General features: G+C 29.4%; 2 protein-coding genes across 2 annotated transcripts; one reads left to right on the top strand and one right to left on the bottom strand.

Annotated features, from left to right (window-relative positions):
- Window positions 1-799: 799 nt before the first annotated feature.
- LOC122517236 lies at window positions 800-9,041 on the bottom strand. The gene is made up of 9 exons (XM_043635684.1): window positions 8,826-9,041; window positions 6,623-6,713; window positions 6,315-6,421; window positions 4,956-5,435; window positions 4,197-4,345; window positions 1,702-1,991; window positions 1,531-1,599; window positions 1,140-1,235; window positions 800-984 (listed from the first exon to the last, which is right to left on the bottom strand). The coding sequence occupies exons 3-9, from the start codon at window positions 6,398-6,400 to the stop codon at window positions 931-933; spliced, it is 1,224 nt and encodes a 407-aa protein (XP_043491619.1). The 5' UTR covers window positions 6,401-6,421; window positions 6,623-6,713; window positions 8,826-9,041; the 3' UTR covers window positions 800-930.
- On the top strand, window positions 8,099-13,299 carry LOC122516379 (stromal membrane-associated protein 1). The gene is made up of 8 exons (XM_043634136.1): window positions 8,099-8,485; window positions 9,088-9,221; window positions 9,872-10,039; window positions 10,199-10,403; window positions 10,463-10,723; window positions 11,487-11,782; window positions 11,856-11,990; window positions 12,065-13,299. The coding sequence occupies exons 1-8, from the start codon at window positions 8,368-8,370 to the stop codon at window positions 12,179-12,181; spliced, it is 1,434 nt and encodes a 477-aa protein (XP_043490071.1). The 5' UTR covers window positions 8,099-8,367; the 3' UTR covers window positions 12,182-13,299.
- The last annotated feature ends 47 nt before the right edge of the window (window positions 13,300-13,346 follow it).

Consider the following 13,346-nt stretch of genomic DNA (forward strand, 5'->3'; position numbering starts at 1 on the left):
GAGATTCAATATTTATAATATAATAACATCAACACACGTTAACAAGTTGTATCGTCATTTGGGCAATATGAACTTAATAGCTTTACCATCTGATAATGTAATAATTTGCGGTATATATTTTTGAAAAAAGAAATTCCAATTAATGAAAAACTTTGTTCGATTACTATACCATTTAAACGATAAGTGTTTGTTTATACAGTCTCGTAATAAAAAAGTTGAATTTATTTTAAATTCATCCATCGGTCGTTAAAATTTTATTTGAAATCACGTTCAACAAATAAAGAGAAATCTAACGTGAATTGCATTGTGAATTTTTCTAAACAATTTCAACAATTTCTACACGTAAGAGAAATAAAGGCGGAAACTGAGAAATTCACACATAAATGTCTATCTTATTATTTCAATATATCGTCGTCTCCAACGTCGATGGCAAAAACCAATCTTGAAACTACGTCAACTCTAACCCTCCTCATTTCTATACTTTGTCAGCTCTTTTCAAAGTTCTTCCTCTTATTCCATTCTCTTATTGTTCTGGACTGAATTCTTAGAAATTCACAATTCTATTGAATTTTGCTCTTTGCGATTTTTATCTAACAATCATTTTAATAACGACAAAGCGTCTATTCTTTTCGCAGTTCTTGAAATAAAAGCACTCCCTTTTTCACATACTTATTATATATATGATATATTTATATAAATATAAAATAAAAAATGCATACAATAAAAATTGGACGATAATTTGATCGAACGATTAGTTCCGATTAAATATTAATCGATTTAATTATCCTTTCCACTTTATTCTTTCCAGCTACTCGTAGTTCTTTTGTATAATACTGGTTATATCAATAAAATGACAACAAAGCAATCTGTCACGTGGAAATTAATCAAAGAATGGGAATCAGAGTGGAAGTTCATCTTCGATGTTGGAGATCACACGTTATTGGCATGCAAGATCACCAGATATGTCATTATTCCCGAAGCTATCTATAAAAGTCAAAGTAATACATTTATCGATTGTGAATGAGAAAATAATTAGAAATATGTATATATGGGTGTATATAGAGGAGAAAGAGGAGGGGTTGGGAAGAGGACAACTTATTGTTAGTTAAATTAACCTTCTCAGTCTTTTATCGTCTTACCGAAAGAAGAAGAGACAGATCGATGCGAATCATACCAGCAGCAGCGAAAAAATAGACTTTCCTTAGCTGAAAATATGCAGCAGCCTCGATGTTATCCTATAATTACGAGAAGCAAATCGATACGGTTTCAGAGAGAGAGAGAGAGAATTACGAAAACAGAAACGTCTTGGAGAAGAAACGCTTTGATCAAAATAGCTCTTCGTTCTAATTATTTGTTTACAATTAGATAATAAGAAACTAAGATAATTATGGAGTAAACAAATAATACATTGAATAAGAACGGTCTTGAAAATTCAAACTTGAAAGATCTTTGATCTCATTCTTGTGGTAACTTTAACATTTGAACAGACGTTTGAGAACGAACAGAATCCAATTTTACAATAGTTCTCACCTGTGTGAAATTTCGTTTTCCAATAACGGAAGAAAGTGGTGAAAAGGCTATTTTTCCAACCTCATTTGCCTGAAAAGATCAAAATGAGACACAATAATATATTTTCATATGTAAATTGTAAGAAAACTTTGTTTTTTTAACTTACATCAGTTAGCTGCAGATATAACTTACCTGAGATGCAGTAGCATGACAAATCGCTATGATCAAAAATAGATTCCCAACGCAAGCAGAAATTAACAAGGATTCTCGTACAAGTAATAGAGTCGGCAATTGATTGTGTCCATTGATTGTGTAAAGTCTTGAAAGAGTATTAAAAGACATACTGATGATCCAAAAGAAAAGTGAAGCTTCATAAACTGAATTAACTGTTTGAGTAGCGTTCGACAAACAGCAATGTAACCACCATATTTCTTCCAAACGAAAGTTCATTCTCGCTTGATCCACCACCATGATCTTTCCATCTGCAATATTAAATAATAAACATTAAATAAGGTTTGCCATATAACTTAAAAAATAAAAAGTTATTCAATTTAAATATAAAAATAGTCTCTTTTTTTTAAATTTTTTTTTTAATTTTTTTAAAAATTTAAGTAAAATTGCGTATTTTTACACTCCCGAACAAACCGCAAAGTGCAACTGACAAATTTTAAAGCTGAGGCGCGCGTTAAAAGTCACGTGTGCCTTGCCACGTGATATTTGAAACGAATCGGAGATGCATTTCATACTTTGTCAGTTTCTCATTTGGCATCCTATCGAATGCCTAAAAAATGTGTGAAATATGAATACGTTTCATACATTGCCAGCTAGTTTTAAGCATTATACACAATGACTAGGCATTCTATAGAATGCCGGATTTCAAACGTTGCCGGTAACATATACAAAAGAGACTCATATTTTAAAATACGGAAAAGAATGGAATCCAATGTTAACATGCATGACTCCGCATAAAGATAAAGATTTAACAAAATGTTTATATAATAAATATCAACATATTGAATTGAAATTTAACATACAGATTATTTAATAAATATTATTAATTATGTTAATAAAATTAATACTGTTGTTAATTACAGAAAGTATCTTAATATTATATCCAATCACGTATGTGTTGTTTTTTTATTATGAACAAAATTATAATGCAATAACAAAAAATTGATTGCGTTCAAGTACTGTTGTACACTGTATGTATCTTTTCTTATTATCAGGATACATGTATGTATATATATATATATATATAATTGGAAATATTTATACAATAGACTTACGGTATATAAAATTATGGTATTTCATAATTTTACCCTGACGATAATTTAATAAAGTCGTTTCAAATTAATTGTTAATTGAAATTTATTGTTTCATGGAATAGTAACAAAAACGAAATAAAATTAAAATTTAAAGTGAAACATCTACTTTATTACACGTTATCTTGTATATAAAATCGAATAACCATGGAAAATATCAAATAAACTTAAAAGGGTGAAACTTAGATTGTTAATGAAACTAATGTCTAGCACATTAACTCTTCGTTGACGATACTTGATATATATCGATGTTACGAGTGTAGGACATTAAAGGGTGTAATCGATTACATGTCAACCTAGAAACGAGCTCGGAAGCTTTCTTTGAACTCGAGGAAAACGATAGCACTCGACTGGTTATCGTGTAAGTAGAAACCAGATGGTATTGGTATGTATGTATGTATTTATTTGTATGTACTTATGAAAAAAAAAATAGAAATTTGTAAATGAGAAAAAAAAACAAGAAAAAAGAAAGCAAGGGAAAAAATCTCATATTCTTATTTTATATTTTAAATCGACCATAATGAGCCCTATATACGTTGAAATATGTTGCGATATATACATGCATCTCTATTCCTAAATTTCATGATAGATATTGCAATATATGTATTTAGTTAGAATCGTCGTCGACGAATCAGCATCAAAAGTAACTTGCATCTGGAAATGTACGGAATAAGCATGTGTTTCAACATTGGCATCATGCGATAAACTTGCGTGAAGAATCAGTAATATGAAGGAAAATATATGAGCCGTTCACAACCCAAAGTGATTAAGCTCTATTTTTTAAATTTTATTTAAATTTTAATGCCAAAATACTTAATTGGTGATTAACTTTTCTTACGTAAAATAAATCAGAATGCAAAATAATCTATTATAATAATAAGCTCTAAAAACCATTAAATAACAATATATATAATGTAAAATATATAGCAATCTATGTAACTTTATCAAATTTCTTTACTTTTTATTTTATAGTGTTAATCGATTTGACAAATATGCGACTCATATAAATACCGATAATTTATACAGTAAACTAAGCTTAAAAAAAAAAAACAATTTATTTTATAATTTATTTTTTAATATAAATAATTGTAATATAAAATAATTCTTAAAATCAATGCTTTCTATTTTGTGGCTTGATATAAATAATTATATTAATATATAATAAATATTAACAATTTGGTCATAATTATATATATGGGCACATATATAAATATAATTCAGGAAACTAATGCAAGTTTCATACATCGCAATATATTTCAACGTGTATAGGGGACCTTAACACGTGATAAATGAGAGAAGTTAATAAACTAACAGAGAATATTCTCGATAAAAGATAAAAAAAAATTGTACAGGAAATGAACTTACCTTCAGGAAGTAATAGTATCTCACAGAGCCTTCGAAACCTTTGATAGAGGACGAAGGACAACCCAACAAATTTCAGTAGCTGCATTGATATCGCCGCGTTCACCAACCCATAAGTAATGCCATTAAACATCGGGGCAGATTCTTCGCAACTGTGCACATACATACACGTACACCCACACACACATATACTCACTATAATTTCTTCCTTTTGATTTCGTGTTCGAGCTTATTTAATAAAGAAAAAAAGAATAGAAAATATAATAAAAATACACACGATTCACAGAAAATAAAAATATTACATTATAAGTTAAAAGTTAATACGTCTATCTAATAAAATTTGACACAAATACAGAAATAAAAATAGAAATAACTTGTTGTAATATAAAAATAACAAAATACGTACAAGAAAAAATATATTATAATAGATTATTAAAAAATGCATTGTCACAACTGTTAAGGAAAATATTCACGGTGAATTTATATATCTATATTTATTTCTGTGTATTAACTTTATCTTATATCGTACGATCTTATCATTTATATTAGAAATTATTAAACACGCATTTAACGTCGATTTCCGTGTTAAAACGTAGCCAACGTTGTAGATTAACGAATGAAAGTAAAAAATAATTAAAAAGAAATAAATAAAAAAGTAAGAAAGAAAGAAAGAAAAAATATAATGTTGCTAGTAATTTCCAAACCATGAAACGTCATGGAGCATCAAAATATCGTAAGAAAAGGGTTTCCCGAGGATCTTACCAGTAGCTTGTATATCCAACGGCAAACCAAACCAAGAAAGTAATTAAGACTAAAGCTTGACATTTGCGACGTGCATTATTGCTTTTAGTTGGACGTTCATTAAATCTGGTAGTGCGATCGAAGTTTCGTAATTGGGCGAAGGCAGCACGAATTTTCCCATTCCAGGCAATCGAGAGAATAGCATCAGTGAAAAGACAAATGTAGGATAGACTTGTTCTCGCAAGAGTCAACAAAAAGCTCTTGTATTCGACGTCGGTATCAATGATTATTAAATAGAGACCGATGATACAGGTACTCAAATATATGGACATCCACAAAAACGTATATATCATGCCACGTTTAGTCACTAAAATATCTTCATCGGTTATAACGTGTGGTCCACATCCAAAAAGTCTCGATGCTTGTAGAAAAGGTTTTATGTCATGAGTCAATCCTACCATTCTTCCAGATTCAATAGAGTTCTCTCTTATGAAACGTATTCTGAAAAATTCATATAATATGATAATAATTCTAATACGCCCTTGAATAATTAAATATTTCGATAATAGTAACAGAAATAAAAGTTTAGTAAAAGTATTAGTACGATAAATGGGTAGTTTTTTTCTAATACGCTACTAGACCAGAAATGAAGTTATTAGCACTTAATTCTTAACATGTTGTTTTCTTTTCTATTGATCCCCAAACAAAACGATTATATCTATTTTACGTATATTGTACAGTAATTTATATAAATAATATAAAAAAAAAATAAAGATAAAAAAGAGATATGAAATATAGGCGTATAATAGCGAATTTATTATTAATAAATTAACCGTAAAACATACATACATTTATTATGCGTTTTATTAACGATCATATATATATATATATATATATATATGAACTTTTTATGATCATATTAATAAAAATCCAAATAGAACAAAATTCTGAAACTTCAATACAGATAAGAAGTACTGTAAGCTGGAAGTAAAGCCGCGATTATGTTTCCTTTCAAATGTACTCGAGTCCATTGGACGTCGTTGAGATTAATGAAAATTCGAGCTTGATAAGAAACATTGCGAATACCACATAGACTATCTTTGGACATGTACAACAAACAATTAGAATGATTTACGAGTAGGAAGATCGAGCACCGTTCTTTTCTTTCATCCGATCGTATTTCTTTCGTCGTTAACGCGTAATGTTACTGACTTAAGGGGCTGTAGGAGTTTGAACGACCGTGAAAATGCCCGTGTATTTTTTATTGAAAATAATCGCGAAAATAAATTGGGAATTATAGCTCATATTATTTCTTTTCTTTTTCATTTTCTTTCTTCTCCCCTTTTTTTTTACATATTACAACAATAATTTTTACAGTACTGAAATGCAGACGATAATGAAACGTGTCCGGGATCCAGTGCATTCAAGTTAAGCCCTCTTTTCTGGTATGAATGAATGGTAGCCATTTTTCAGGTTGCAGTGATGTCCTGAAAAAAAAAAATCTTCGAGAATAGATCTTCCCAATGAAAATTTAATTTTTTCACAAAGTTTCAAAATTAAGGTTGTATAAATGCATCGATGAGATATAGAAGGTCAAGAAATCAATTGGAAAAGTAACAAAAGCGAAAATTGAATCAAAGTTTGAATGTAGCTTTAAACCAGAAAAATGTGCTATTGATCAATGTTACCTTTATGAAATGATTCTCTTTCCTTTCTTCCTGTTTTCTTGATTGAACTTTTACACTTGTTGGGAAGAATGTAACTTCACAATTACAAATTCTACGCATATTCAACGTAGTATATTATCATTCAGAGTTTGAAAATTAATTTTTAAACAATTACGTAGTAATATAAATCAATCTCGGAATAAAATGTTCAAACTCCTACACGTAAATTTAGTTAGTGGTACGATCACTCTCTTTCGACGACGCGAAGACTACTACTACAAAACTAGAACTACCTATTGCTTTACACCTTGAATATAATGAAGCTTCCTTCTCCCATCATATAACCTTTCTAGCAAAACAGTTTCAAAAATATCACATTTCTCTGTCTACCTCGAGGACGACTTCGTCTTCTCCAAACGGGGTTAGATAAATAATTTGAGCAAGCGTTAAAGGGTCGAAACAATGAAACACTTTGAAATCTATGATACGAATCTTGAGTCAAATAAATATGTACATACGTATCGGGAATAGCAAAACGAGGAAGGTCTCAATAACCAATAACGAGGTTTTTATCATCTATAAAGGGACAACTACAAAGTCGAAGGATAATGCTATGAAAATATAAAGATAAAAATGTCAAGGGAAACAGCAGCTGTTGATCGTAAATCGTCACTATGTAAAAATAATGTTTCTTTTCGAAGCAATTACAATTACAAGTGGCACGCGATATTTATACTTATAAAATACTCGTTACATCAACCTTGACCCATCTCTAATTTTATCATTCTTCAATGATCACAAAATTTACACTAATTGCAAAATGTTCAATACAATACATTTTTTTATTTATTTAAGAATTACAAGAAATGGAATGATTACGTTCATTTCTTGTTATTTTTTATCACTGTTAACGTTACTGGAAGGTGACTTTATAACGACTTGAAGAATAATTTAAAATGCAAGATCTAATAATAAATACTTTTACTTGATACATGGACGAATAATCACATAGAGATCATCACATATTTGATAAATTTCTTCGGAACAATATTGTCATAACGCATACACCTCAAATTATTTACCTTCATTTAAAAGATCACATTAGAGATATCTTTTATGATGAATAGGTAAATGCATACGCATTAAGCATAAAATTAATGAATTGATCCAGTAGAAGATTAAAAAAAACAACACTTTTAAAAAATCAAAATATATTAGAATTATTAGAAATTAATATAGTCATTTTAAAAAGGCAATAATGTAAAAATGTAATATTATTTAAATTATTACATACATTTATATAATTTGAAATTTCAAAAAAAGTACATATACCGCGCCAGACAAAAACAAAGCACGCAATTGGTTTGTCCTTCTTGAATCTACCAATCATCTTACAGCGCCACGTAGCACTAACCTAACGTATAACAGCACCAAAAAGAAATACGTAACAAAAACTAGATTAGCTAACTATACTAAAATATAACAAAAAACATAGACCATAAGACTGATAAAATAAATGTGTTATGTGTAGCACTACCATTATATCACTTAATGATTATAATCATTTAAAGGGCCAATGAGATCCTTCGAAAATTAGTGACGTTTTCGTAATTGACAGTAAGAACGATTGGGGGCGTTTGTTGGGCCATTGCACCATACAATACCATTGGACTGTTCGCTGGTGCATGTCCGCGTCGGGAAAGAAAAAATATTGTTTTGAAGTCGTATAAAGTGAGAAGTCATTAGGTGAAATAAACGCAAGAAAAATGACGTCCCGTCTTGAGAAAGAACGTGCCAAACAAATTCAAGACAAATGTCAAAACCTCTTAAATCAAATGTTAAGAGACGAGGACAACAAGTACTGTGTTGACTGCGATGCAAAAGGTTCGTTTATCGTCAAAAATTTCTTCAGGAAATATTTTACGAATTAACGACCCGAAATTCTTTTTCCTTTTAACGTTTTTTTTTCATCACTTATCAATCTAATGACGTTTCTATTACCGAAATCATCGATTTCGTTAGTTTCCTTCGACCTAGTTCTGCGTTCGCTTTTTCAAGACGAATTATGGATTTTTAATTTCTTCCCTACAAACTTACTGATTGACAGTAATAACGCGATAATGTCACATCAAATTATCTTGACGTAGAAATCAAGAAAAGTTTTTATTTATTCCTATTAAGATTATAGTCCTATTGGTATTATCTTTTTTTTAATGTTACCTACTCATTTTGACGTCTATCAAAATTATTGTGACATTGTCAGTTTAGCACATACACACGCGCGCGCATGCACACACAACACATTTTCTTTGATTCTAGAAAGATATTACATGAATGTAATGATCAATTTTATAGTCTTCTTTATATACTTTCTATATTTTTGTTTTCCTTAACTAATTAAAGTATATTGAAATTATCACAATGTCTTTATACTATATTACAATAAAATTAGAAATGTATGTGCATTGTCATTTGTATTTTTCCAGGGCCAAGATGGGCCAGTTGGAATTTAGGTATATTTTTATGTATTCGTTGTGCTGGAATACATAGAAATCTTGGAGTTCATATAAGCAAAGTTAAATCTGTTAACTTAGATACATGGACACCCGAGCAAGTTGTGGTATGCTTATAATTTTTTTTATATTCTAATATAAATCTTTTACAAAATTATTTATTGCAAGTAACTTGTATAACTTTTGCATTTATTTCCTTAAATTTGTTTTTTTAAGAATTATAATAAAAAGTATAATAAGTATATTTTTAAATATATATTTTTTCATTCCAATAATAACTCAACTCTTTTCGTGAAACTTAACACACTCGCTACTAGTGTCACATATTTAACACACCAATTTTCATTGAAAGTTCAGCGCCACAAATTTGTAATGGTAATCAATGTGAAAAATAAATTTTGGAAAAATAAATTTCTTCTCCTGTGGTAGTGAACATGTTAATAACAGACATATGTATATAATGTTATGTGAAAAACTAAAATTGGAGAATGTCATATGGTCGCTTGTCAACATGTACCAAATACGTCAGTGAAAGACCTAATAATTAGGTTTATTCTTATATATTAATATTTCGGACATACACCAAGCAACCCTGTGAATCTTAACATTCTCCAATTTCGATCTTTCACGATAACATAATACTCCCAAATAACAAAAGAATGAAATGTAAACAAAACTTGTGTCTATTATTATAACATTTAAAGTATTCAAATTTATTACATTTTTAATTTCTAATTTGTAATTTCTATTTTAACAGAGTTTACAACAAATGGGAAATTCACGTGCACGTGCAGTCTACGAAGCTAATCTTCCAGATAGTTTTCGGAGGCCTCAAACGGATTGTAGTTTAGAAAGTTTTATACGCGCGAAATATGAACATAAAAAATATATTGCAAGAGAATGGGTACCGCCTCCTTTACCAAAGGTAAAATATAATAGATATATTTAAATAATAACACACAGACTTATCTTTTTATTTAAATATAAATAATAAAAAATAGGCATTTTTTATTGGTACATATAAAACTAGAAATAACGAAGTATTTTCTTAGTTCTTTTTTTAACATTTTATTATCACAAATAGGTAAATTGGGATAAGGAACTTGAGGAAGAAGCTGAAAAGCAACGCAAACGAAAAAAAGAAGGATCAAAATCCAGCACCAATCAAGCTGTACTGCCACCTGTAAAAAAACCAGAAGTAGTACCACAGCTACCAAAACCATTAAGTTCTGTCAGTCCAAAATTAGGAAGAACAAGTAACACTGCAACACTAGATCTATTAGGCCTTGGTAAGTTAGTTTATTTAATAAAATGCATATACAATATTTGTTAAAATTTTTATCTTTAGATGCTCCAGCTACCAATCAACCAAATGCAAATGGATCTGGAGATGATATCTTTTCCTCATTTTTATCTGCACCACCAACATCCACATCCACGACTGATAATAATACTACAAATGAAACAACAACAAATAAAAGTGAAGAAGAGAACTTCTTCGACCAGCCAGTTCCATTGTCTCAAGAAAAAAGTAAAATGACTAAAGACAGTATTTTAGCATTATATGGTACACCAAACCCTCAACAACAACAAATATATGGAGTTTCTGGTACTGTAAAATTCTTTTAAATTTACATATATAGAGTGATTCACTAACTCTTGCCACCAAAATAGCTCCGAAAGTATGATAGTAGCAAAAAAGTTTATAGAACAAAAGTTACATGAAAAATTCGGGAGTATAATATGACGTCAGTTTGTTTTTGCTAGGTTTAGTCGCTTCCGAGATTTAAGGGTCAAGTCTGTTTTTAAATGGAATGCTATGTTTTGGTACTTATTTTCTGATAGCGGCTGTCATCGAATCCAACGATGTGCAAAATTAAGATATTTGAAGGTCAAAAAAGGTCTAACGAACCAAAGCTAGCCGCAATACAGCGGCTACGTGTACCACGTTGTGCTTACGTCATGAGTGCGTCAGAATTACGTCATCCTTTAGGTGTCCGACAAAGGACAGAACAGTCGGACATAGTCAGGTTTGGTGAATACGCCGTATTTAATAAATATTTACTATATTTAATGTTGCACATCGTTGGATTCGCCATGACAGCTGCTATCAGAAAATAAGTACGAAAACATAGCATTCCATTTAAAAAAACAAACTTGACCCTTAAATTTCGGCTAAACCTAGCAAAAACAAACTGACGCCATATTATACTCCCAAATTTTTCATGTAACTTTTGTTCTATAAACTTTTTTGCTACTATCATACTTTCGGAGCTATTTTGATGGCAAGAGTTAGTGAATCACCCTGTATATATTATATTTTTTATATTAGAAATAATATACAATTTAATCTTCAAACTACTTTATTCTAGGTGGTATGTACAATCAACAATCTTTACAATACAAGCAACAAGTACCAGGTGTAGTTGCTTATGGCCAACAACAAAGCAGTTTTCAAAATCCACAAAGTTCCTTCAATCAATTAAATCATATGCCAACTCAAATGACTGTACCAAGTCAAATACCAATCAATCAAACTCAAATTACACAAAATCCTTCTTCAATAGGAGGAGTAGTAACTAATCCTTTAGGAAGTTGTGTACATATGAGTCAAATTAATCGAATGAATGGTGTACCAAATGCTGGTGTTGCAATTCAGTCTCAAATGGTATCCAAATAAAATAATAACTTATGCTCTGTATATTAAATGGACAATATAATTAATATATACTTTATCATAGATGATGCAATTAGGACAAACTAATAATGGATGGAGCGGTATGTTGACGCAAAATATTCAACCAGCACCTGGAAACAACCCATTTTTTAATTTAGCTGCTCAACAACAGCAATCTACAGCATCTTTTGTTACTCAAGTACATACAGATTATAAATAATCTATATAATATTTAAAAAGAAAAAGAAATTATATAACTATATAATATTACAGTTGCCGCAGCAAATGTCACAGATGTCTTTAAGTGGAATGAATTTTTCAACTACTGCAGGAAAATCAAATAATACTGCATTACCTGGACAAACTCTTTCTACAAACTTATGGCAGTAAAAATTATGGTGGATATGATTAGTTGATTGACAATTTCATTCAGTGTTATATATTAGTGTCAACTGTTTAGTACCCAGCAAATTATATTTCCATATTAGAGATCGGAAATTTTGTTGGGAAATAACGGAATGAAGACACAAATAAAAAACACTACTCGAGTATTAAATAATGTGAAAAACAATCCCTGTATGAAAAAAGTACTGCGAGTCACTATATTTTTCTTCAGAAGCTTTATCAACTTCTAGTATTGTTGAAAGTACAGGAGATAAAAATAAAGGTGAACGTTAGACTGATTATGAAGAGTTATTCATGCTGTTTGAAACATGTGTAGTTAACTAAGTAATTATATTGTAAAATTGAACATTTTAATAATTGGGACTTAGTTTTTATGCTTCGGGGTCCACTCTTGATAGAAAAAAAAATGCATCCAAATAAATAAGTACAAGTATTTGCGGTACAATAAATGTACCGTAAGATGTAATTTATATCAGATATGACTTGAAATTATTTTTTCCAATATTTCTTTAAATGCTAAATTCTCTGAAATGAATAATGCATTTATTATACATCGAAATACTTGAAACAAAATAATTATTGCCTAAATAGTTATAACTATATGATCAAATTAAAGTTTTTTATATTCTTTTTGTGTGTGCAGAATACAAAGGTTGAAAATCTAATTATATCCAATGTGTAAATTTTCACCTTTTTTTCTTTCTCTTTCTATATACATTATAGAATTGAATTTTATTTTAATATTTAATGGTTCGCCAAAGTTATTATATTAGAGAACCAAACTTTAAATTAAAATGACAAATTATAAAATATCATAATTGATATTTAAAATGCAGAAAAGTAGTGCAATGTCTATGAGAAAGAATATATTGTGTATAAATGGCTTCTTTCTAAAAAAAATACTTGTTCTTTTATTATAATAATACATTATAAACATATATAAATATATATGTTAGTTTCAAATTAAGTCAAATATTTTTACAGATATTACTATTTTATAGTAAAAGTAATAATTTATATAAACTAAATGCCGTATATTCATGACAGTAAATCATTTCAAGCTTATTTTTGCATAATAAAAAATATATTCTAATATTCGATAATAAGTCACGTGAATAATATTCATTATATTCATATTTTCACACACACA

The sequence above is a fragment of the Polistes fuscatus genome, unplaced genomic scaffold, assembly GCF_010416935.1.
Source record: "Polistes fuscatus isolate 324 unplaced genomic scaffold, CU_Pfus_HIC Scaffold2, whole genome shotgun sequence".
Lineage (NCBI taxonomy): Eukaryota > Metazoa > Arthropoda > Insecta > Hymenoptera > Vespidae > Polistes > Polistes fuscatus.

Excerpts from the sequence above, each read along its gene's own strand:
- LOC122517236 (XM_043635684.1), bottom strand. The coding sequence starts at position 6,400 with ATGGCTACCATTCATTCATACCAGAAAAGAGGGCTTAACTTGAATGCA. Across the intron at positions 1,992-4,196 it reads GATACTATTACTTCCTGAAG|ATGGAAAGATCATGGTGGTG; the intron begins GTAAGTTCATTT and ends TTAATATTGCAG. Across the intron at positions 1,600-1,701 it reads GTCATGCTACTGCATCTCAG|GCAAATGAGGTTGGAAAAAT; the intron begins GTAAGTTATATC and ends TGATCTTTTCAG.
- LOC122516379 (XM_043634136.1), top strand. The coding sequence starts at position 8,368 with ATGACGTCCCGTCTTGAGAAAGAACGTGCCAAACAAATTCAAGACAAA. Across the intron at positions 10,404-10,462 it reads ACTAGATCTATTAGGCCTTG|ATGCTCCAGCTACCAATCAA; the intron begins GTAAGTTAGTTT and ends TTTTATCTTTAG. Across the intron at positions 11,991-12,064 it reads CAGCATCTTTTGTTACTCAA|TTGCCGCAGCAAATGTCACA; the intron begins GTACATACAGAT and ends ATAATATTACAG.